This window comes from Staurois parvus, unplaced genomic scaffold, assembly GCF_062004578.1.
Source record: "Staurois parvus isolate SC_StPar_1 unplaced genomic scaffold, SC_StPar_1.0 ptg000299l, whole genome shotgun sequence".
NCBI classification, from domain to species: domain Eukaryota; kingdom Metazoa; phylum Chordata; class Amphibia; order Anura; family Ranidae; genus Staurois; species Staurois parvus.
Window position 1 is genome coordinate 2,762,369 of NW_028318095.1, and position 26,526 is coordinate 2,788,894.

The window sequence follows — 26,526 nt, forward strand, 5'->3', positions numbered from 1 at the left end:
CTTGTGTTTCATCTCCCAATCCTTCATCCACTATAACACTTAGATGGGATCTCACCATATTAATTTTCTTTTATTTGATTTTATTTCATCTGTGGCTTATTATTTGCAGCGTTAAATTCAGTTGCAAAGGTTAGGAGAGTGCTAATTAACTTTTTGACACTGTTAATCTCGATCTGCTGCATTTACATGTATAGTAGCTCGGCGGTTTGGCGTGACTCGTAGGAGACTGAAAAAAGCTGCGGCTGGTTATTAAAAAGATCTAAGCCTGAAATCCCAGAAGACTTCAACTTCTAATAAAAGTAATAACAAGAAGTGGCAAGCATGGAGCTCTCCAGCCAAACACTGGGGAATATATAGTTTCACTAATATGAACAAGACTTCCTAACATGCACACACAAAAAAAATGTCTTCTGCATGTAACTGATAACGCTAACAAAGTCCAGGGATATGTTAACATTCAGAGGAGATGGAACATAAGACTTAAAAAAATATGTAAATAAAATGTTTTTATTTGTTTTAAACTAACTGTATTATCCTATGGCTCTATTTCCATTTTTCATTTTTGCCTCAATTTTTAAAGGATGAGACCACCCAAAACTATTGTAGATTTGGGCAGATTGTTGAGAGGTAAAGCTGAACTCTGGGTGCCAAAAAATACCAAATGCATTTACAAACTCATATTTTGAGTGATATCATCCCTGTCCTGTACAGACAGCAGACCTGAGGGTGGGCACAGCAGGTACTCCAACTACAGGCTGCCTGTAGAGAACTACAGACCATTCATCCCACACAAGTAAAGAGAGCAGCAGTGACTGGTCCTTAATATAGGAAACTGCTATACAAAAGCAAAGTGTAAATGTTGCTTCATGCTAAATTACTGTACAGATCTGTTCAAAAAGGACACCAAGATTTAGGTAAAATACACGTCTCTTGTATATAGATAATTGTTGTTTAGCCTGAAGTTCAGTTTTAAATCATGCAATGGTTTCTTGAACTTATTGGAAACTCTGGTGGTAAGATAGTAACTTTGAATTCCCATGAATTCCCGAGTTATCTCCTACAATCTTTAACAGGTAGCATAGTTCTCTCTGTGAAATTCTTACTTTATACTATATAAAGACATAAATAGAAGAAGTGGGAGTACCCTAATGGTTAGGAATATCAAGAACATCAGAGCAAGGCAGGAACAAAACCAGGCCATTAGGTTACTCAGTCCACCTACTCAGCCCACCTATAGCTGAAATGTTACTTTTGGTTCAAAATGTTTAAAATTGCAACCACCACTCATATTGAGATTTTGAAATTTTAAATGTAGTGTTTCTGTGCAGGCTTGGCTATTGACAGGCAACAAAGATGGTTCTTAATTCACAAGATTTGATAGATCAGACACCTATGGTCTTGCACTACAACAACCAATAAGATTGAAACCTACATAGAAATGTAAGTCAGAGGGTGACAGTTCGAAGATGGCAGGTGGTTGTGAGCACCAAAAACAGTCCTTATTAGTCATATTTATAAACAAGGCCCCTTTCACAACCCCTACAAAAAAATAAAGCTTTATCCTACCTTTGTTGATTTTATTTTGCTCCATGATGTTGTACTGCATTGGGGCAACATCAGGCTTGTGTTGAGCTGATGGTTTCCAGTGTTTCTCATCCATATCTCCACTTGATGAGTTGATGTTGTTGCTTATGTTTGACTGAATAAGCTGAGTGGTGGCATAGGGAGTGGGCTGCCCTACTGGGGGGATAAAACGTCCGTCCTTCAGATTTGGACTATTAAAAGTTTTCATCTCATTTATTTTGTTGCTTAAGTCCACATCACCATAGACAGCAGAATCAGGCACCATCAGGTTGGTCTGCTTGTTATCCAATTGGTTGTTGTAGTTTGCTATGCAATCGGCTGATCCAAAGATAAAAGAAATAAATGATACAAGAGTGGTGAGCTTTTACATACAACTTTGAGAAATATTGTCATATTTAGTGGCAAGGCAGTAAAAAAGCATAATGGTTTGGTTGTGATAATTGTGATGGTAGGGCCAATATTTTTAAGGCAGGGGCAATAATGTGAACCCCAGGTAGTACTTGAATGATATCAAACAGAGAAATGAGAACAATCAAAAGTAAAGGACCCATGTAACTGGGCCAAGGTACAATGAGGGTTCCAGTGCGTGTGCAACTTATGCAAGGATGGTCAGATATCTCTCCACTCCATGTTCTCTTGGATTTGTCTACCTGTCTTTAACTGCAGGACTGGCTGAACACAAATATGGGGGGCTAATTTACTACAACTTGAGAGGCTTTTTATTACTAGGCATTATATAATCATCATTTAAATTCCAATTGTAGTTTTTGTATGTTTCTGTTAGCAAGGGGTTACATAGTCATGGCAGTTATTTACTAAAACCAGAGAGTACAAAAACTGATGCAGCTCTGCATAGATACCAACCAGCTTCCATTTTTTTGGGTCAAAGCTAATTGAACAAGCTGAAATTAGAATCTGATTGACTACCATGCAAAGCTATGCCAGATTTTGCACTCTCCAGTTTTAGTAAATCAACCCCTTGGTGTTTAACAGAATCATATTTAAATAGATCCCATATTGCCTGTAGTTTTTACCCTTTAATGTAGTGGAAAATGTTTTTATTGCTGTCTGTGCTCCCTGAGGAAATTTCCACCAAACTACTGTCCTAGAGATGCAACCGGAAGTTAGAGGATATCTCTACAAAGTAGGGGTGAATCTCACATTTTGGCAGTTGTCATTGAAACAACCATTTTGGAGAATTCCTTTTATCTACTGTTCACTATAATTCCCATTTAAAATAGTTATATTCTAATAATGCTTAATATGTATATTATATACGCTACGAGGTATTTTTAAAGATTTGGTAGGCAGGATTATTTAGATCTTTAAAAAAAATACAATATATACATAGTCTTGGCATGTTACATATATGCCAATTACAAAAAAAAAGATTTGAAAGCTTCCATTAGATCTAAAATTTTACAAGATATAATAGGTACAGTATGTTATATCCAAATGCAACTAATTCTACGTTTTTGGCTTGAAAATATATATATATATGTGTAACCTTGAATTTCTGTACCTTCTAGCTGATTAGAAGCAATTAAATCCCAAGCATATCATTTAAAAAGCACTTTAATATGCCTGATTCAGATTAACATTCCTCCATATAATTTTTCTGTGGTGGTATATTTAAAAAGTTATATGTTTCCATAAAACTGGTGATATTCATTTACAATATCTGGCAGAGCTGCTTATGGGGACATTACCTGCAAAAAATTTAAATATGGGACTGGATTTTCTTTTTACAAACTGAGTATACCTATTAGAATGAAAGAATTTTCCAATTACAATATAGAGATGCATAACTAAAAGGATCAAAATTTGGAAGCAGCATTGCAATTCCATAAGCATTTCATTAAACCCCATGAACAAAACTTACATGGAGGCTCCATTCAGACCTGTGTAACCTGTGGTAAACTGTACACTTTAACACACTTTAGTACAATGCATGGTACCACATTTTAACTTAATTTTTAAAGGCACCCCAATACATCTAGGCATTGCGCTGTAACACAAGTTTGTTTCACCGTACCACAATGTATAGATATGAAACGTTTGTGCAACATGTTGTGGTACAGTAAAAAAATACTGGTGGTGAGTTTGAGCCTGTGTTGTGGTGTGTGAGAAATCCATATAGAATAATGGGTCTCCTTCTTACAACATACAAAATATCAGAATGCACCACAGTGGAGTAGTGTAAAACTGGCTTTTGTCAAAGCAAATATTGGGGTGAATTAGAAAAAAATAGAAAGCTGTACATGTATTATTCACATTTTGCAAACATACAGTATATGCACCATATACCCAGATGTGTTCAGAGAGTGTTACCAAGGAACTCCAGCTAAAAAAAAAATCAATTTTTTTGCTAGGTTTGTATTTCCACCTGTATCCCCATGGGGTTAATGCAACATTTCTTACTGTCCTGGAGGCCACTGCCACCAGAAAAAGAAATGTGAGAAATTACTAGTTAACAGTGGTCTGGAGCAGGAGCTGAAAGGACAGTCCAATCATGACAGCTATTCCAGTAAAAACTTTTAAAAGTAGAATTTAATTTAGGTAAATGTTCTCTTTCTTCCTGATGTGCCTCTGGAGATATAAACATTAATAAAATTCAGTCTCATATTAACATTTGTGAAGAGTTTTCAAAACCCTTCCTCATTCCCAGATGCCTTTAAATATGTGATCTTTTAAATATGTGAACCTTTTTTAAATAACTCTTAATTGTGTTCAGTAAGTCTTTTTTACTTACACACCCTTGTCACACTAAATAGCCAACAAAATGACACCAGATCCCAGGACTAACTGATGTATCACTCTTTAGTTGACTAAAATGGATTCTTCACTTTAATATCTGTAGAGCTGCTTGAGATGACTGAGATGTTTAAAGCAAAACTGCACCTCTCAATCAACATTGACTATTTTCAATCCTTATACAGCTAGCATTAGTAAATAGATAGGAAAGTATATTATATTTACTTGTTTGAACCTTTTTTTACATTTCTTCAGTTATTTCCTGGTTTTCAGTCCTAGACAAATGATGTCATACATCCCTGGAGTCTTCAGGAGGGGAGGAGGGGTTTTCTCAGCTAAGCACACCTTCCTGCCTGCATGCTTGAGCTAAGAGCAGATGGATTCCAGGGAGTAAAAGCTACATGAATCATCTGCCCCAGTTCAGGATGGCCACAGTCAAATACTGTATGTTAAGGGGTGTTTTTCAAAGTGATTTCTTAACAAAATAAAGCAGTGAGACATGGATGGATGGGTGAGTTTGCTTTGAATATTAAAAATGAATTAAATAGCATGTTTGCTTTGTGGTGCTCAGATGCAGTGTAGTTCTGCTTTACGCACATTCATGCTTGCTAAGCTAGAAACTACAATATAACTGATTATTAATTCCATCTATCAGAGCCTGCCATTTTGCTGTCTAGGGATTTTGGCACCTCTGTGAAATGTTTACATTCTACAAGCAAATCACAAAAGCAGTTGTAGGAAAACCATATACAGGCCCAAACGCAGCCCACGTCTTGCAACCCAGATCCTTTGTATCCAAATAGATACTCTTCAGCCTTATAAATCATGGGTGGCCAAAACAAGAACTGAATATTTGGCATAGAGGGATAAAGGCTCTATTCACATTTCTGCATTGCGAGAGCACCAGCCTTCCTTCATGCGTTTCTACAAATCACAATACCATCTGCTATCTGTGATATTGTGGTGCAATGCTATTCATTCAGAATGGCATCCCAATGTACCTTGCTGACAGAGGTGCACATGGATTGTGGTGTGCTGGCAGAAAAGGTGCAAGCACTTTTTACACCATTGATGTGCATTGCCAGCCCTTTCATTTTAAATCACAGTGCAGTGTTAATATGCAAAAAAAAAAGTGCATTTAATGCAAAAGTCCTCACCAGTAAAGTCTGAACTTAGCCTAAAACAGCCTTTCTTGGAATATAATCATCACTTATGCAGGGACAATAATGAGTGATCTTACCTGGTCGGCTGTAAGTGGCCAGATTATTATCACTACTTCCATTGCCAGATGTACAGCAGTTAATGGGGCAGTCATTATGGCTGTTCCCTGTGTTTGGCCAAGTATCAGCAAGCCATGGCTGGGTTGCAGGTTCTGCAATATTTAGGAGCCCTGGTCTGTAAAAGGACAATAAATAAACAAAAGTAAACACAAATTGAAAGCTGTTCATGGCTTACGACAAAAAAAATGAACAAATAAGATCATGATACTGTGCCCAAGACACTACTGATCTGTACAAACCTTGATGGCCTTGATACATAATGCTGTGTTTTATGTCTTTTACAAACACTGAAAAATGGTACGGAGCAAAAGGCATCTAAATGCAGCCCATATGACTGTTATGCGCAAAAGCATAATTTTCTTCTCTTTTGTTGCAAAATGATAAGTACAAATAGTTTTTGGGGAATATGCAAAATAAAACATCCAATTCAAGGATATGTGTCAGAATTCTGTGAAAGCAATTCTGGCGTATATTGCAGACCTACATTTACATATTAGAGTAGAAAGCCCATAGCCCACTAATGATCCTGTCAATTCGCTTGTAATAGGATCAGTAAGAAATCAGAGAGAACCTGTTTGTGTGCATTACTCCATGGTTGGGTGAATCAGTGAAATGTTGCTCCATTGCTGCTGTCTCCACTATGAGCAAAATTCTGGAGATTTTCAGGCAGCGAGGGGGCAACACTATAGGAACAAATAAGTGTTCTCTTTAGCAATTATGTTGCTGGCACATTAGGGCAGTGACAACAATGCTAATGGCTCTTAAGTATCACACATGGCTCTGTATTGGGATAGCATTCTAAATGGAGCTTGAAATCTTTCTGATTACACTGATTCTGGTTACCCCACTGTGGCAAATGGCAACCTGAGCCATGTCCAAGCTTGCGAGTAGAAAAACAATACAGTCTGCAAAAAGATTTTCTAGGTTAAAGCACAGATTTACAATTAATTATTTTTTAACCCAACTGTGAATAATAACAGAGGTATTTATGGCAGAGTTTAGAAGCCCTGTATGACCTTCCAAAAAATGACTTGTAAAGCCTTTTCTAACTATAAGGATTATCTGAAAATTAAACAGACACTAGTTTTATGAACACTTTAGCACAGTTCAGAAATGAATTCTCACTTTACAGGTTGAAGACAAAGCTCACCTGAGACCCAATTACAAGTCACATTTACTGGCAGCAGTAATAAAAGAGCCCTGGAGAATGTACAGTGGACAGCATCCCTGCCTGGGGTAGACTTTTACTACATTGCTTTAAATGAGCTTTAAGTTTTATTTGTTTGACTTTGTTGATTTTTGCACTTAGATTTAAAGAACAAATACTAGTAATCTATCAGCAAATACTACCTTCTGTCTCTGAACTTTATAGGGATGTCGACCAGCCATGCTTGGTACAAACACATGAAAACTACAAGATGCATAAATAAAAAACAGCATATAAAAAAGCTGCAGGGCAATGGACAGTGACAAATCACGTTACCAGTCATTTTTAAAAGTGTGTAAGAAAAATTGTCACCCACAATATGACTGGATTCTTAGATTATTTGTCATACAGCAGTGGTGGCTACTACATCCATCTCTTATAAATATCCTTCTTCTAGGTCCAGCCTATGAATATGACAAGTCTGACTTCTGCTAAAATACAAAGCAAACATAAAGTCTACTATAGCCTATGAGCTATATGTTCATGGAATTCACACTAAGCATGAATTAATGCAACAAAAGGAAAATCTCTTGTTTTCTATAGAACTTGCTCCTACTACTACCTTATGTTGCACATTACAGTGTAAATGAGCCCTTAGCAGTAGTAGTAAAATAAACTTTATGGCCTGAATTGCCTTGGCCAAGCTTGGTCACAGGCTGGTAACATTTGCTTTGTACTGATAAAATAAGGCATTTCATACTCTTATTGAAGCAAAAAAAAAAAAGCACAAGTATGCTCATTGAGAAATTACTGAAATCCCAATAACAGGTTAATATGCTGGCCCCAACATCCCAAGGTTAATACTTGCAATAGCTGAAAACCTTATCTGCAACCCAGTCTACCACCAGATGTCCTACAGGTGCTGCCCAATGTTCCCACGCTACACTAACACAGGCAGCTGTAGGATCCACAAGGTCCACTGCATGCACACTGCAGAAGCTCAATATAACAATCAGGATGGCCATATTTAAAGATTTTACATTGCCAGCCCTCCACCCACCACCTCACTATGCTAGGATGTTTCCAGCAGCTGCCAGTAGAAGAAAAAGAGGAAGAACTGGCTCATGACTATTGAGCAACCAGCATCACAGTCAGTACAGCTTTGCACTCGATTTTTTTGTATCTGATAGCTTCACTTTAAGTGAACAGCTTTAGGCACTTTTACTCCAGTGGCATCCATTCTGAATAAAGAATGTCTGCAAGGTTTACAAAATCATTTCTAGTGAAGCATTTGTCAGTAAAATTCAGCTCTATAAAAAGGGCAGAAATCATGTATTTAAACTCAATGTGATATATGAAGGAAGGCTTGACAGCAGCCAGGTCAGAGAACACATATAAAAGCAGAGATTTGCCCTTTTAATCATCTTGAACTTCATTCATGTACATTTAGTCCAGAATAGAAAGGGAGTACCCTCTGAATACCATGAACTACACACCACTATTTTATATCCTGTCCTTTATTTTAATATATAATGTGAGCATTTGTCAAAATCAAAGTGGATCCTCACCCATTTCAGTTACTTTTCTGCTTTGCATCCCACCCACCCTTCGCTACAGAACTATCAGGTTATTTTTCTTTTCTTTTTTCTAACTATTTTTTTTTTTACTTTAGTTTCTGCCCACAGCCCCTTTCCGCCGTCAGTCGCCTAGTGACATTAGCACCCTCAGCGCCTCCCCGGATATGTGATGTTCAAATCCCAGGAAGCACCGGGAGCCCCACACATCACCCCATTCAATAGCAGAGGAGGGGGCGTCCTACTGGTGCATCATCGGGACAGCCCACCCATGAACATGGTGGCGCGGAACTCAGCAACTGCTGAGAAGAGGATCTCAGAAGAAAAATGCTGTGTGTGGGTAAGTATTACCACTGTGGCCATCTGAACAAAAGAAAATGACTGGACTAAAAAATAATAGGGAGGACGCAGGGGGATGAAACTTCTCATTAAGTAGCACATCCAATAAATGGCATACAAGCAACCAAAAATAGCAAACATATAAAGTATCAGTCACTTTAGAGCAAGCCTGATCATCTTTTTTTATTCAAGAGTAAAATGGTTCAGAAAAAGAGAGTTCAGTCGTAAAAAGACAAGATCCTTCACTAGGGCTACAGGGAGCCAGGGAACACAGTCAATTTGCCAATGCACATCCCCCCTTTTACCCTCTAGAAAATGCCCCAGTATCCATGTTTAACTTTTCCTGTGTTCTTGTAGCAGAAAACGTTTTAAAAATTAGCACAGCGGCTAAGTGGTTAGCACTTCTGTCTAGCAGCACTAGGGTCATTGGTTTGAATCCCAACCATGGAACTACCAGTGGGGAGTTTGCATGTTCTCCCTATGCCTGTGTGGGTGTACTCTAATTTCCTCCCAGTTCCCAGACATGCTGGTAGGTTAAATGGCCCTAAAATGTCTATGTATGAATGTGAGTTAGGGACCTTAAAATGTATGCTTCTTGAGGGTTAGTGACTGATGTCAATGGAAAGTGCTGTGTAAATTGATGGCACTATATAAGTACCTGTAACAAACAAAACAAATATTTTCCTGTAAGTGCAGCATTTCAAACAACTATAACATGGGGAAATGTAGGTGTATTCGAAAGAAGCCATTGCTGGCCCACTTCGTCAACTGCTAATTGCTGGCTGTGTCTGACTTCAATGCTTTAAGCCCCCGGTCACATCGGGTGCGACTTGGCATACGATTTGCAAGTCGCAGGACATGGAAATCACATGCCAAGTCACACCCTAATGTCCGCTATTAGAGCAGTCATATCGGTGTGGTTCCGACTTGGTCGGAGCCACAACAATCTCTAAAGTAGAGCATACACTACTTTTGTTGCGATTTGCATAGACAACTGTGTCAGATGTCTTGCAAATCGCAACTGAAATCTGCAGGTCACCCGGTTTTGAAATCATGCAATTTCACTGTAAGTTGCACGATTTCGAAATCAGTTTTGATGTCACCGGGGACTTAATCAAGAGTGTCAAACTGGCCATTCAGTTGTTGAAAAACTACAAGTCCCATCATGCCTCTGCCTTTGGGAGTCATACTTGTAACTGTCAGCCTTGCAATGCCTCATGGGACTTGTAGCTTGGCAACAGCTGGTGGGCCGCCAGTTTGACACACCTGCTTTAAACAGTTAAAGAACAAAAACACATGAGGACTCAGTGCAAACATGATGCAGATGCTGTCCATGGTTTCATAACTAGTATAACTAATCTGAGCTTCGTTGTCGATATGGGTTAACAAACGAGTGACAAGGAAGAAAGTCTGTTGCATCATCCAGCAAGCACCAAAATTCCCAGAACATTTAAAAATCGTTCCACTATGCAACACTTAAATAATTTTCCTGCTGGATTTCTCAGGTCTCTCCAATATTCACAAGCAATCCTCCTCGTTTGAAAATCACATTCACTAACCAGTTACTACAGGGGCACCCTCATGGGCTTTAATGAGCTTATGCAAACATCAGAAGTGCTCATTAGTTTTTCAAGATTATGAAAAATCTCTGCAATTACCCTTCACATTTGGACAGATAATTGACATCTGCCAACATGTTTAAATTATACCCAATGGCACTTGTTGCTCAGCAAGTGTATCTAAGCTAAATATAAGTTGTGTGAAAAGTCATAACTGTCAACAAAGGGTGGTTGTCACATTCAACCCTTGTGAATGTTGGGACAGTACAGTGAATTTTACTAGACATGGCACTGTAGCAAAAACAGATGGTGGGAGGTTTTATGGGATAGGGGCAGGGTTTTTAATTAATAATTAGTGACACATGTAAGAAATGTCCCCTGACACTCCAGATGGGTGGAGGATACTGATCAAGGGCTGGCATAGTGCTGACTACAAATTTAAAGACAAATATTATATTTGGGGTGCCCTCAACTTAACCATACTTCTTTATTTCAGCTTTCATACAAAAGCAGTGCTGAGTACAGGGTGACGAACATGCATAAACTGTGTTACATACATGTCTGGCTCTTAGATAGGATCTATTGCAGTCAATGTGTAATACATCTGCCTCTATACCCCTAGTTATGAGATGTATATAAGACTGGAATATGATATTGTCCGCATTTTAAAAGCAGTTCTACGGTAAAAAAAAAAATAAATGTCCCTGCTTATCATTAAATTAGAACAAATGGCAAACTTTTATTTTCTTTTAAATTTTGGATAGAGTAACGGAGGGTTATAACCTGTGTCAGCTTTTTTTGCTATCTGTTTCCCATTGTGGAGATTTTCCTTTACTTCCAGTCCCATAGCCAAAACAGAAAGTGAGAGGAGATCCCTCCAAAACTAGGGAATCCTTAGTTGTCACAAGAGTTACCAAAGTCCCTAATGGAAGATTTCCCATCTATTACTGTTCTGGGTTCAACTCAACATTTAGGGTTTTCTTTTACTTTAGCATTTGATGATTAAGGTAAACAGGACAAATAGAGAGGATGAATCTCCCTAATGGGGACACAGACAGCGATAAAAACCCAATAGGCTTTCTAATCCCTCTCCACCTTATCCTTTAGATATACTTTAACAATGCATAAGGTGGTGAAGAGTTCTGATAAAGATGTATAAGCAGCTCAGTGGGCCTCTGAAAATGTTGCCAGTTTCCTGGCTATCAAGCCTATAAAGCTTTCAAGGAGTTCTACCCACACTTGTTGCATATTTGCTTGGAGTCAGAAAAATCAGAGAATCTGCATGCCAGAGAACTAGCCCTTTCTAAAGGATGGTGGAAGGCAGCACAGTGAGTTGTGGTCAGCACCTATGCCTTTCAGCACTGTGGTATTTAATTTGAGTTTGGGCCAGGAAACAATCTTCCTGGAGTTTGCATTTTCTCACTGTGCTTGTGTGGGTTTCCTCCAAAACTCTGGAGACATGCTCCTAAATTGTGTACAAATTGGCTATGCACATGTGCTATCAGATGCTGCATGCTGGTCCCAAGCTAAGAAATTTGGGAAGATTGAAGAAAGACCTTGTGATCTACTTTGTAAAACATTTTCCAAGAAAACTCTGTTGAAAAGGCATTCAATCCTTTTAGCCATGGTGCCTAGAAAGCTTGGCCATAAAATTGGTGAGACATACATACATAAAAGATGGTGGGAAAGGCTATGTGTGTATTTCTCTTATTTAAGATTCCATGTAACCTTAACATACAGAATATATAGTATGTTATGCTGCACTTCTATAATGCAAAGATCTTTCCAGGAACAAAATTTTGAGGGACACATTTTATACACCTGGAGCCTGGTGACTAGAAAACAGGGTCAGTAAGCAAACCAGTTTTAGATCATTAACCTGACCTATTCACTAAAGAAGCCTTGCTGCTCCATTGTACTGCGCACCTCCGTGATTCCTTTTGTAATAAAAGAGCTCCCTCTGGCGGCAGCCAAATTCAAATTTCAGAAAACAGGTCTTCACTTAATTATGTGCACATATTTAGTTTGGTAAATAAACACATGTTTGCTGACAGATAAAATCAGCAACATGCTGTTTGCATCACTTAATTATGCTGAATATACGCCAGAAAAATAATAATAAATAAAATATGAGGTAGACTCGTGCAGGTCGAATCTTCAAAGGACACATAAAAGAAGATTTAAGCTCCTCAGTAAAACACAGAGCCTGCAGCACGTTGTTCCCTATAAAAACAGAATGACAAAAGATATGTATGTTTTTGTCAGGAAATATATATTTTCTCACCTTCCCGCACTGCTTACAGCTTCCCCGCCTCGCTGATATGCCACTGGAAGAGAAAGAATATGTACGTTTGAAAATAATGAACACAAAGAAAAATTCTAAGCGACAACATTCAGCCATGACTAAATAAAGATACAAGATGGATGGCGGTGATCTATATTAGTCGTGCTGTTTGGTCAATCAACATATGCTAATTTACAATTTACCTAACATATTCAGCATGTTATTTCCTTTCAGAATCTATTCTGCTTCAAGCAGCTGATAACGGGAGCGATAAATCTTTAAGATGGAAGAGAAATGCAGAGAGTATGACAACCTGTTTTGATGCGAGATTGATCGCTGAGATTCTACTGTGTCATTTCTAGCATAACAGATCGCTTGTTCTGCTCAAGGACAGCTTGGAAAATAAACAAGAATTTATTCTTGAAAACAAAAACAGAGTTGTTCAAATACGCTATTTTAGGTCATGCTGGTTATTAAGTCTATATGGTACTTTTACCACAAGATACAATCTCAGCCTTTCTCAACTTTCTCAGCCTTTTAAGCCCAGAGGAACCCTTGAAATAACTTTCAGGTCTAATAGAAACTCTGCTAAAATATGTTTATCAGGGGGGTCAGTGATAAGAATGTCTCTTATATTGGTAATCGGTAGGAAGAATACCACCATTACATTACTGGTCACCATGCCACCCTTACAGACAGCAAAAAAAAAAAGCTGCCAAGAGACTTGGACACAAAGTTATGTGGGCACCATCAGATGGAAGGTCAACCAGCCACAGTTCAAGAAACCCCTAGCAAGCACTGAAGAAACCATGATTAAGAATGACTGTAATATCTAATGGTTATATGTGAATATTCCAGATCATCTGGGCCTTTATCTACATCATGAAACCTATGTTCTTTCATTATGCTTGTACGGGGTCTTGAAGTTTCCTCTAAGCTCAGAGAAAGTTAAAATGTTCTTGCTGTCATGTAGGAAATGTAGAAACAATGAAAAGTTGTGTCTATGTGAACAATGTATTGTTAAAGTTAACCTGTGTTAAGCACCATAAAGTGGCACAATACACCTTTATCATAACACCCTTTTACGCCAGATAGCAAAAAGCTCTCTGAAAAACTTCCAGGTATGGGTAGAATGAGCAGATGTTCCCTGCAAGACAGTATCCAGCAACTGAGTAACTTACTGACAGGCTCAAGTATTGTCATATAGGGGTGGAAGTGCCAAAGCTCATGCTGACCTTCAGAAAGTCAGCAGTTGTAATTTTTCAAAGTATAAAGGTATGTTGTGAGCTCTTATGGAGTCTCTCAATGTTAGCCTTAGTTTAGATAATGTTCAACCAGAAGAGGTGTAAAGCTCCTGTTAACTGCCATAGACAAATCCAGTAGCATCAAGAAAATATTGATCTGGAATGTTTTTGGTAGGGTTGGATTTCCCAAAAGTCCTTTACAAACTAATGAAAACAAAATATGTAAATCTATCTACAGAGTTTAATTTACCACCCTGCTTCACAGTGACAGATAAGTTAAAAAACAAAGTATCACAACCAACTATGGAGTTGATTTACTAAAGGCAAATAGGCTGTGCACTTTAAGTGCACTGGAAGTGCAGTTGATCTAGATCTGAGGTGAAAATGCAAGGAAAATTAAAAAACAGCATTTTTGCTTGCACATGATTGGATGAAAGAAATCAGCAGAACTTTGCCTCATTTCAGAGCTTCCCTTTATATCTAAAGCAACTGCACTTGCCTATTTACCGTTAGTAAATCAACCCCTATGAGTTGTTTCCATTGTTCTAACTGTTCTACACTGATGGAGCCAATTGGTTGCCATAGGTATTGCACTTAATTGCTCTTTGCACCATGTTAATAAAACACAATGAGGAACAGTAACCTATAACAATAGGGAGATGGCAATTTCAACCCACCCCCACCCAAAAAAAAAGTGAAATGAAATAACTTCATTTAAAGATGTTATAAAACTGTTCAGCCTTGTTAAAGTGTATGTTACTCCAACATTTCATATTCTTGATAGGTGTCTGTGTTACCATGTATTTGCATTGTTTCCTTTATGTGAAATACCTGGAGATTCTGCCAGTCCTCCTGCTTTCCTATTTCAAACTGACCATGCCACAGAATCACGCTCATCCTAGTGTGGTCAGTGTTATTCTTTTTATTCTACTTGGGATACAGCCTGTCTGTAATCCAATGGCAACACTTGCGCTGACCTGTCCCTCCTGCACAGCTTTTTACTAGAAAGACCAGTGTACTGCTGTTTCTCTGCCTCCTGCTGACACATCCCCCTGAAATCTCCACCCTCAGCTCTCTAAGTCCCTTATGTAGCTGAGGACAGAGACCATGTGATCACTTATTTAAAAAAGGTATTTAGAATGTTGGGTTGTTTTAGGAGGTAAGGGTTTACATATACTTTAAGGCTTTATCCTAAAGGATCAGAAACACATTTAACCTAAAAATGTGTCTAATGTGTTCTATTTATGCATCTCCATTAGGAAAATGCAACCTATATAACTATTGCTACATAGAATAAGAAAGCAATCAACATGCTTGTTTTATTGATTTTGCTGGAAGATTTCTTACAGCAATTTAGGTTTGAAAATAAAAAGCACCCACACTGTGTTAGTAGACACATGATGTATTTATAGTTGTTTTTTACTTGCTTTGGTTGATTTATCAAGTTTAAGTTTGTTTATTTGTGCACTGGAAAGAGCTAGAGCAGCCTTTCTCAACCTTTTAACTGCTAAGGAACCCTTAAAATAAATTTCCAATTTTGGAGAACCCCTGAAAAAACGAATTCATCTGGAGTCAGTGGGAAAAATGAATCTTACGTTGGTGGTCAGTGCAAAAATGCACCCCTTACAGATCATTGGTGCCATGCCACTAATTTAGCCAAGTGACATTGGCTCTGGAACTATGCAGGCACCATCAGATGGGAGGTCAATCAGAAACATCTCAAGGAATCCCTAGTAATCTCCCCAATAGCACAGGTAAGAAAAAAAAAACAATTCAGATGGATTAGAAACTTTATTAGGATCTATTGCTGTCAGTATCCCACTAAGGAAAATTTCACTTTCAGTAAAGGTGTCAGATATCAGGAGAATAGGGAGATAAGAAAACTCTCCTCTTTGGGAGACAACAGACAATCTAAATTAATTAAAATTTAAAAATGCAAAAATTTGGTATTCTATAATGGGTACACAACTTTCAAATACAGCTTCTTGTTGCTTGCCTAACCTAAGCTGGTGGGCTGATAGGCATTTTATTTTATAGGTGTTGATTTACTGAAACTGGAGAGTGCAAAATCTGGTGCAGCTGTGCATCATAGCCAATCAGCTTCTAACCTCAGCTTGTTCAATTAAGCTTAGAAAAAACCTGGAAGCTGATTGGTTTCTATGCACAGCTGCACCAAATTTTGCACTCTTCAGTTTTAGTAAATCAACCCCATAGTGTTAGATCAATTTAACCTATAGAAAGTGTTAGTTCCTTTGGTACACCTAAAATCTGGCAAAGTTCAAGAAAAAATGTTTTTGCTTGAGTTGTTATTTTTAAATATGAATTAAAAAGCACTTTACTGCAAACAATGTGCTTTATTTTGTATAGTTTAGAAGCCTTGTATTTATGGTATAAAAAGCAATCTTGATGTGATATGTACTGTAATACAATTTTACAATGTACAATTCCAAGTCTAAGTAATGGAATTTGCCAAAGGCACAATTCAGATAATGAAATTAGTGCATAGTGGAGTGTTCAAAGTCAAGTTGTATTGCAATGGTTAGCATCAAAATGAACAGCTAAGCCAGGTATTGGTATTTGAGTATTCAATAGTCACTAACACAGCTATAGCTTGTGTCTGTAAAACATTTGTTAATTAACAATAAGTCACGAGTCCGAACCATGTTAACCACTTTCCTTTGCACAAAGAGACTTTCAGCAATTTAATATTGGTTTGATAACTAGAGGGTCTAGTTTGCATAGTCTCCAACGTTTTATGAAATCCAAGGAAACCTGTACTTAGAGAATACAGAGGTACCTTCTAAAAATACTGGTTGACTGGCTATGCCTGACTTCAATATTTTTCTAAGTCACTGACCTGGAATATGCATTCAGTGAAGTCAGATTCTCTATTTAGCATACTTGCCTCTAGTCAGAGCCACAAAAATACTAAAGGCACTGCAGCCAGGCACCAACTTTTCAAGAGGGAAGGTCAGCACTGGCAGCATTTGCTAGGTAACGAAAATAACACTGGTTATCTTGGTAAAATGACATCTGAAAGTAGCTGCAGGAAAAATGGGCAAGTATAAAGATTTGAGCAACTTTGACAAGAGCCAATTTGTAATGCCTAGATGACTGAGTCAGAGCAACTCCAAAACTGCAGTGGTTGGCAATTCAGAGGAGGTTATTACTAACAGCAGAGGAATCAACACAAGGGATACATCCTTCTGACTGTAGGCTCCATGTAGACTGCAATGTCCATTGTGCTGATTTTTAATTTTGGCTACACTTAGGCTTTAACATTTAACTTGGGAAGCAAAGGTTTGCCTGCAATCATCTGTTAAAATTTTTACTTAAGATAAGTGTATTAGGATTGATTTACTAAAGGCAACTAGGCCATTCTCTGTGCAAGGGAGGTTGCGTTTTGCATGGGAATTCACCTCAGAACTTAGTGAATGAGGCAAACCTCTGCTGACCTCCATTATCCAATCATGTTCAACCAAAAATGCTATTTTTTTCTTTTCTTTGCATGTGGATTGCAAAGCGTACCTTGCAAAGTGCAATTTCAACACATTCACTAAGCTCTCAGACATATTTCTGTGCAAAGTGTACAGTCAGTTTCTTTAGTAAATCAGCCTCATTGCATCACTTTTGAACACATTTTAGCAGCTCAAGCGAACTATGTATACAGCACTTGCATCCTTAAGGGGTCGTTCACACTGGGTGTGTTGGGACCAAGTGGGCAGCCTCTCCCAATGCAGCCCAAAGCAAGACAAGTTAAAATGTCTTTATTCCTATCAGTTTCATTCAAAGCACCACACTGTGGTGATGTGTGTTAAAAAAAAGTACAATGTGGTGCAAAAGTTCAGCGGCGTGCAACGCACTTCACCGCATTGCACCGCACTGCAACTGAACACAATGAAGTGCCACTTGTTAAATTTCAATAAAGTTCTAACAAAAAATGTAAATAAAACAAATGTAAATAGAGCAATGTGCCAGAACTGGCAACATCAGCACTATTTGTGGCAGTGCTGAATGAATGGTCGCCGATATGTACAAGCTCTAAGAAAGGCAGCCTATGATTGCATGTTGGTATGTGAGCAAAATCTCATACTATATATATATATATATATATATATATATATACACACACACACACACTGCTCAAAAAAATTAAAGGAACACTTTGAAAACACATCAGATCTCAATGGGGAAAAATAACATGCTGGATATCTATACTGATATGGACTGGGTAATGTGTTAGGAACGTAAGGATGCCTCATTGTTTGATGGAAATGAAAATTATCAACCTACAGTGGACTGAATTCAAAGACACCCTGAAAATCAAAGTGAAAAAATTATGCAGCAGGCCAGTCCAATTTGCTGAACTTTCACTGCAGCAACTCAAAATGATACTCAGGGCATGCTCCTAATGAGACAACGGATGGTGCCCTGGGATATTTCCTCCCAGATCTGGACGAGGGCATCACTGAGCTCCTGGACTGTCTGAGGTGCAACCTGGCAGCGTCGGATGGACCAAAACATGATACCCCAGAGATGCTGTATTGGATTTAGGTCAGGCAAGCATGGGGGCCATTCAATGGTATCAACTCCTTTATCCTCCAGGGACTACCTGCATACTCTCGCCACATGAGGCCGGGCATTGTCGTGCACCAGGAGGAACCCAGGACCCACTGCACCAGCGTAGGGTCTGACCATGGGTCCAAGGATTTCATCCCGATACCTAATGGCAGTCAGTGCACCATTATCTAGCCTGTAGAGGTCTGTGCATCCCTCCATGGATATACCTCCCCAGACCATAACTGACCACCACCAAAATGGTCATGTTGAACGATGTTCCAGGCAGCATAATGTTCTCCATGGCTTATCCAGACCCTTTCACATCTGTCACATGTGCTGAGGATGAACCCGCTCTCATCCGTGAAAAGCACAGGGTGCCAGTGGTGGACCTGCCAATTCTGGTATTCAATTGCAAATGCCAATCGATCTCTGTGGTGCTGAGCAGTAAGAACAGGGCCCACTACAGGATGTCAGGCCCTCAGGCCACCCTCATGAAGTCTGTTTCTGATTGTTTGGTCAAAGATATTCACACCAGTGGCCTGCTGGAGGTCATTTTGTAGGGCTCTGGCAGTGCTCATCCTGTTCCTCCTTGCACAAAGGAGCAGATACCGGTCCTGCTGCTGGGTTAAGGACCTTCTATGGCCCTGTCCAGCTCTCCTAGAGTAACTGCCTGTCTCCTGGAATCTCCTCCATGCTCTTGAGACTGTGCTGGTAGACACAGCAGACCTTCTGGCAATGGCACGTATTGATGTGCCATCCTGGAGGAGTTGGACCGCCTGTGCAACCTCTGTAGGGTCCAGGTATTGCCTCATGCTACCCTAGCCAAATGCAAAACTAGTGAAAAACAGTCAGATAAGATGAGTAGGGAAAAAATGTCAGTGGCCTCCACCTGTAAAGCCATTCCTGTTTTGGGGTTGTCTCATTGTTACCTGCTATTAATTTCTTTAACACCAAAGCAGCTGAAACTGATTAACAACCACCTCTGATACTTAACTGACCAGATCAATATCCCAGGAGTTTAATTGACTTGATGCTATACTCTGATTAAAAAGTGTTCCTTTAATTTTTTTTAGCAGTATATATATATATATATATATATATATACAAATCATTTACCCTTTCTTTGCATGCATAACTTATCAGTTTCAAAGACATGCAATAAACAGTTTTCTGTAAAGATCTGGTATCTGCCGTGTGTTTTAATAACTGTGTCTGATGGGTCTATCAATCCTGAAGTTCCCTGGACTCCCTAGGGTCTATATCTGGCCCTGCTGACTATTGCATAACAATATTTTCTTTTAGTCTTTAGCATTAAATCTTGTGCCTATTCAATACATATGTCCCTATTCCTAAACAGAAAAACGTAGTATATTATGTTGTTTTCTACACCTGAAGGACCATCCCTAATAGGAAAAATGCACAAGTAGGCGTATAATTGTAACCTCAAGAGATGTCTGTATACACAAAACAGCATGTTTCCATTGCCTTAAAACATGACACCCACCACCTTTCCTGGCTCACCACATCAAAAGCCAATGGCAAAAGCAAAACTGTAATTATGGCTAAATAATTGAAGGCATTTTGGTATGGAGATTATTCTTCAAATGTCTCAGTCAAAACCCTTAACCACTGCTGCACCAGCTGTATCTTGCAATAAATGTGTGGGGTGGTTGCAGGCACATATACACAGGATGGAGTTGGTTAAGCAAAGAGAAGACAGAATGGTAATTTGGTTAGATCCCTCTCAGAATGGTGCAGTGAAGTATTTAGCATGATAGGCCTCATTTAATAAAATGTCTTAAAAACCATGAAAAATGCCCATGGCAACCAACATTACTGCAACATTCCCAAGTTGATTTGAAAATGAAGTATCTAACTGATAACAGTGGTTGCTCTAGGCAACAAGAACAAGTGTCTAAAAAAGAAAAACAAATGTATTGCTTATAGCAACTAGACAGCTTTTGCAAATCCTTCTTCCACAGAAACATCAGAAACTGGTTGGTTGCTATTGGCACCACAGACAATTTCCAGATTCGTGAGGGCAACCTAACAGATGAGCATCTCATGTGTTACCCCTACCAACCAATCACATTCTTCTTTTTATTTATAAGCCTGCACAGGAAAAAAAATGGCAGTCGTAAAATGTCTGGTTGCTAAGAGTAATGCATTCTTCCTTTCATTTGAATAAATAAGGCCCTTGTATGCACAAATTAGCTTTTTCGAAGAATAATCATTATTTTTAAGCATTCCGAAACATGCAAGAGTTAAACAGGGATTAGCTGCACAGAAAATGCTGATGGATTCTATAGCTATGCCTTCCCCATCCAGGGAGGACTAGGTTTGAAAGACGTCAAATTGGGCCCTTTAGAAGAATTCCAAGCTGGCAGCCTGCAAAGCAGAGATAACTGCTCGCAGTGATTACAATAACAGGATTAAAACTTAAGAGGCAGTGTTAAATCTGTCACTGAGGTATTGCTAGCGATGTGAGGGCCTGCCACCAGTGAAGCTAGGCCGCCACTAACAAAATGCAGGCTTAGCAGAAAAATTTCATATTTCCTCCTAAATACTCAACTGAAATTGCATTTTGCTTCCCGTTTTCAATAAAAAAAAAATCTAAAACATGTTTACAGGTACAGACATTTGCAAACTGCAATGTAATCATTTTTTCCTCAGCGGCATAGGAAGTTGATGGTAATATTTGAAATGGAATTTTAAACTACGGTTACATGTGGCAATACTTTTTTAATTACATATTTTTGTGGCAGGCTTCTCATATTAAAAATCAACTATCTATAGTGCTAAAATGATAGTGATTATTGTACATATTATTATTACTGACAATATAAATTAAAAGGATAGTGAGCGCTCCTAAAAACAGCTGCTAAAACACCAAAAGGTACCAATAAAAACCTCTCAATAATCAAAACAAAAACAAAGGTGTAGCGCTAATATATGAATAAATATGAATAATAATAATGTAAAGTATAAATGTTAATATAAAATTGTGATAAATTGAATGTCCATAAAAATGTTCGCATAAAAACATATAAGATATAAATAAAGGTATAACTCTGGGGTAACCTGTGGGCTTAATAACTCCATGAAGGAGCCACAAAACAGGTGCCCATAGTGTAGTATGTTCAATAAATTTTATTTGGAAAAGCAGTATACAGATAGGGTATAGTAACAAATATCACAGTGTACTAACCCTCAGTTAAAAACCCTATATATACCCTATCTGTGTACTGCTTTTCCAAATAAAATTTATTGAACATTCTACACTATGGGCACCTGCTTTGTGGCTCCTTCATGGAGTTAATAAGCCCACAGGTTACCCCAGAGTTACAAGCATGACCAGAGGAAAAGGAGCCCTGTACTCAGGCTGAGCACCTATCCAACCTTAAGGAGACCTCTGGATCCAGCAGATTTTTATACTACTCCTAACGGCTTGATGACTGCACCATAGAGGAAAAGTTCACTGGAATATCCTGTTTAACTTGAGGGTTTATATCACATGCGCATTATCCATGCGCTTCCGGTGAGTGCGCACTTTAACCATTGGAGTCACGAGTCAATCTGCTGCAGAATTTTACCCTGAGATATACCTTTATTTATATCTTATATGTTCTTATGTGAACATTTTTATGGACATTCAATTTATCACAATTTTATATTAACATTTATACTTTACATTATTATTATTATTCATATTTATTCATATATTATTATTACTAATAATAACAACTGTGGGCTGTTCTATGCCAATATTATATGGTGTTCCTTACATTCCAGAGGACATGGGATCATAAAATTGGGGACAGTCTTGCAGAATGGGGGACACTAGTAATAATAATTAAAATTAATGCTACATCTGTATGTAAGGGTTACTAGACATTCATTGACACAAAAAAACTATCAATTTATGTAAACAGAGATGAAAAATGTAAAATTAAAATTATTTTAAAAATAATGTAGGTTTTACCATTTGGCCCCTATTATTGTTAGTTACAAATTCCTGGTGGCTCATTTACTGAAGTGGTTGTTTTAAGCCGATGGTGTATATCTGTATTTGTTTCAAGCAACAAACCACCAACCAATCAATTCAAAAAACATTTCAAAATTTCTTGTAAGTCTGATTAGATGCCTGAAGTATGCACAGACTAGTCATTTTAAAGTAACTTTTAAAAACTTCCTGAATTTCAATGAACATTAAACACAATAAGTTCATTATACACTTAATTAATAAACATCTGATTTGTGCATGGGGAGCTCATCTCTCCCATGTCTAGCCTTTAGCTGCATCTATAGCAATTATATGGAATGGAAAACATTGACTACCTGTTCACCAGTACATAGTCATTGGGGTTGATTTATTCAAATTGCAGAGTGCAAAATCTGGTGCAGCTGTGCATGGTAGCCAATCGGCTTCTAGCTTCAGCTTGTTCAATTAACCTTTGACAATAAAACCTGGAAGCTGATTGGTTTCTATGCAGAGCTGTACCAGATTTTGCACTCTTCAGTTTTAGTAAATCAACCCCATTGGCTGCAGTCACTATTTGGGTATTCTGACAGCTGCAGGTGCCGACTGTCAGAATTCAATAGCCAGCAGTGGCAGATTTGTCCATCCACTCTATTTATATAAATATAAATTTATAAAAGGCAATATAAATTTATTTAAAATGTTACTACACCAAGGACCCTGCATTCACTATATCTGGTCTCCCACAGTACACAGAACATGGAAATGCAATTAATTTAGTAAACATAAATTGCTAAATACCTTTTCTTATCAGGAGTATATAGCAGTCTTATGATTATCAGTGTCCATCTGAGCACTGGTTAAACTTGTAGAAGGAGTTTTCATTCTCCTCTGACTGACCTATTCTCGTCTGTCTGGGCAGTGCTTATTGGCCCTGTGCTGATCACATGAACCCTCCCAAAGAAAAAATAAAGCAATACACACTAAACTGAGCATGTTTAGAGTGACTCCAAGAGCTCTGTACTATCAGCAGATGGTTTGGGGACAGTAGAATGATAGGAACAAAGATGTCAGGTTCAAACAGACTTTTTACACAATGTGGAGGATTAACCCCTTAGGTTCCACAGTGAGTATAACAAGCATGCTTTACTGCATATACAGACTGATTTTACAGTTGTAGGTTTAGTAACACTTTAAGGTATTTCATGAAAAAAAACATATAGTGTAATCTTGTTCCTGAAAATGTGTGTTTACATTTCTAGTACAGCAATTCCCAAAACATTTAATGTGACAGGAAGCAAGAATATCACTATAAAGCACATGCAATGCAACAGACAAGAAAGATGTGCAAATACTGTATATACCTGTCGGTGTGAAGGTAAAAGACGGGACTGAAAAATCAAAAAAAAAAAAAAAATGAAATAAAAATCTGGTTATTAAGCTGAAGAAAGAAAGTGCACATGTCAAATTAGTAAATATCAAGCAACATATAGTCAATCAGGCAGCAGCAGGCAACCTTGTGAATGACACACGATGCACAGTGATTACAGACCGAGTGCTTTCAGAATACATTGGCATCATTGGCCATTAATTGTTAGTTCAATCCCTATTTCTAATATAAATAATGGAGCCAATACATTACTTAAGAGAGTAGTTTGCAGGGATCATAAATCTCTCCTTAATCAATAACGAATGCAAAATCCACTGTGTGAGTCTATTTCATGCCGTGTTCTGGTTTCTTACCTCGGTTTTGTGGACAATAGGTAGGAATAAACACTTAGACCAGAAATGATCCACTCTGACATCTTTATATCCACTGGAGAATTTAATGACGAGGTCTGGATTTGGGTGGGACATGTCATGTCTGAACATTGGCCTATCCAAAAACTGGAAGATTAGCTACTTCCCTATCATCTAACACAGAGTTTATCAACCTTTTTTCAGTCAAGGCACCCTTTAAATAATTGGACAGTCCAGAGGCATCCCATTCTAAAATGTAAAAAAACTATTCTAATACTTGTATATAATTCAGCAACATCCACATACGTAGGACACCTAACATTGGAGTTGATTTTTATTTTCCAAAGCAAATACACTTTTGCACACTGGTACTGACTAGTATTCCGGTGTTTCTCTTCTCCCTCAGTTTTTCTCCATCAGTGAGCTAATGTGACCCCAGCACTGATGTAGACGAGCGAGAGGAGGGGGGGTCAAATAAAGATGCTTTACAGGCAACTGACATCCTCCTTATCAACTGATGATGTCATTGGTCAGGATGCCGGTGGCTAGAAGTTCGTAACGGTACACAGTGAAAGCCTGTGGCTTTGTGTAACTAAAAGGCAGGCTTGTTCCACTCGCTGGCTTGTATACAAGTTATGGGCAATTTCTAGACATTTTGCCAAAGCACCCCTGAAGAAACCTCAAGGCACCCCAGGGTGCCTGGGCACCCTGGTTGAAAAAGGCTGATCTAATATACAACACAGTACTAGTAGAATGAAGTACAATGAATGCTGCAACCCACAGCTATTTGCTCACCTGAAACCAGAAGAAGAAATTAGCCCAATATGTGTCACCTGGACACACAGCAGTAAAAAGCTTCCCGCTAAAAAAAAGTTTTGTTGCAGTCTCTGCACTAACTGAGAAGATCAGAAACCATTTCCCATTCCTGTGACACACCGTCCTATTAAGAAAATCTCCCCAATGAGGACACAGACTGCAATACATAGTCTGCTAAGGTTCTAACATTTCTTCTCTCATTCCAGTTTTAAAAAAGGATATAAAAGAAAAGTTGAAAGGATATCTCATTCAAAAGGTTGGCATTCCAGTCTTGGGTGTGTGCTGGTGAGCTGAATAACCCAATGGCTTCTTGTAACTTTGAAGACCCCACTGGTGAGATATCCACCTAGCAGTTTGTTTTGCCTTAGTCTTCCGCCACAAAGCTATATCAAAAGTGTTACTCTCTCACAGCCATAAAAACCATCAAGAGTAGGGTACCATTATTTGGCTTATTAATGGCCCTGGCAATGGTTTTAACAGGGAATTTTGCAGCACTGGGCATAGCAGAAGACAAACGGTGGGCATATAGCAAACAAGCAAAACCATAATTTGAGTTGAGCTAGCCTTTAAAGATGTATCCAAACTTGCTTTTAAGAACATTTATGTTGCACTGCTGTGCCATACACATAACTCACTGCTAAGACAATGCACCTTACTTGTCAAACATGGCAGTATTGTGTCCTGTGTGGCTTCATGAAGAGACTGCAGTTCATATATTGACAATGTGAAGACTGCAGCTCCTCTATTTACAAGGTAAAGACCACAGCTCCTTTACTGATAAGGTAAAGACTGCAGTTCCTTTATTGACAAGGAAACAATTGCACCTCCTCAATTGAGAAAGATAGGCTTTAGTGCCTAATGACAGTGGTGAAAGCTGCTGGCACAATTCATTTCCCTCAATGTTTACTAAAAGTGTATGGGAGACTATCAATACTGTCAGTATTTTAATGTACTGCAGCCACCACATGGAAACATTTGTAAATAAGGCCTTATGCTGGCTACTCGGTAGTAAATTACTAAGTGACTGTTAGCTTGGCAAAATTAGTAATTCACCAGGTTTGGCTAATAAGGTAGAGTTGTGTTCACTTCAATCAACCAATCTCGTGTTAGCAAAAATCATGTGTTTATTATTATTTTTTTTTTTTTTGAGAAATCAAAATAGAAAACTTACAAATGATTGGGTATTCAGAATGAAGACAGGTTCCCTTTATTAACTGACATTCACTTTGCTAAGTAAATGGACACTACTGTTTAGTAAGTCAAGCCTTTGATTCAGATTTGATCTGTGATATTAGTAAAATGTATAAATAATTGTGTTGCATCATGGACTACCTGATTGGATATACTTTAATAGCTATGCACACTGTATTAGTGTATTAGTAGGTTTACTGCATCTGTCAAATTAAATCTGAAAAAAAAGTCTGTGTGTGGTCAGTTTTTGGGAGAGATAAAGGGCAAAACAAAATGATGTATTCTGTTTTAAAATTAAAGGTTCCATCTGTACCTTTGTGTGTATTTACAAATGTACAAGGCCACCTTTGTCTCACTAATAATCACATCACAATATCTGTATGACTCCTTTTTTTAAAGCCTTTTCTTTTCTATCCATTTAGCCTTATTTTCAATCTCATCTCCTAGAGCTAAAAACAAAACCCTGCTTGTGTTT

General features: G+C 38.2%; 1 protein-coding gene across 3 annotated transcripts in view; it reads right to left on the reverse strand.

Moving 5' to 3' along the window:
- Nucleotides 1–26,526, reverse strand: part of ROBO1 (roundabout guidance receptor 1) — a 1,375,987-nt gene that overhangs the window by 51,262 nt on the left and 1,298,199 nt on the right. For 2 of the 3 annotated variants that reach the window (XM_089682911.1, XM_089682909.1), the window contains 4 exons: nucleotides 23,669–23,695; nucleotides 12,522–12,564; nucleotides 5,579–5,733; nucleotides 1,567–1,902 (listed from right to left, as the gene is read on the reverse strand). In XM_089682911.1, coding sequence (XP_089539037.1) covers nucleotides 1,567–1,902; nucleotides 5,579–5,733; nucleotides 12,522–12,564; nucleotides 23,669–23,695 — 561 coding nt within the window. The remainder of the gene's footprint in view (nucleotides 1–1,566; nucleotides 1,903–5,578; nucleotides 5,734–12,521; nucleotides 12,565–23,668; nucleotides 23,696–26,526) is intronic. The other variant, XM_089682910.1, reaches the window with a different exon arrangement.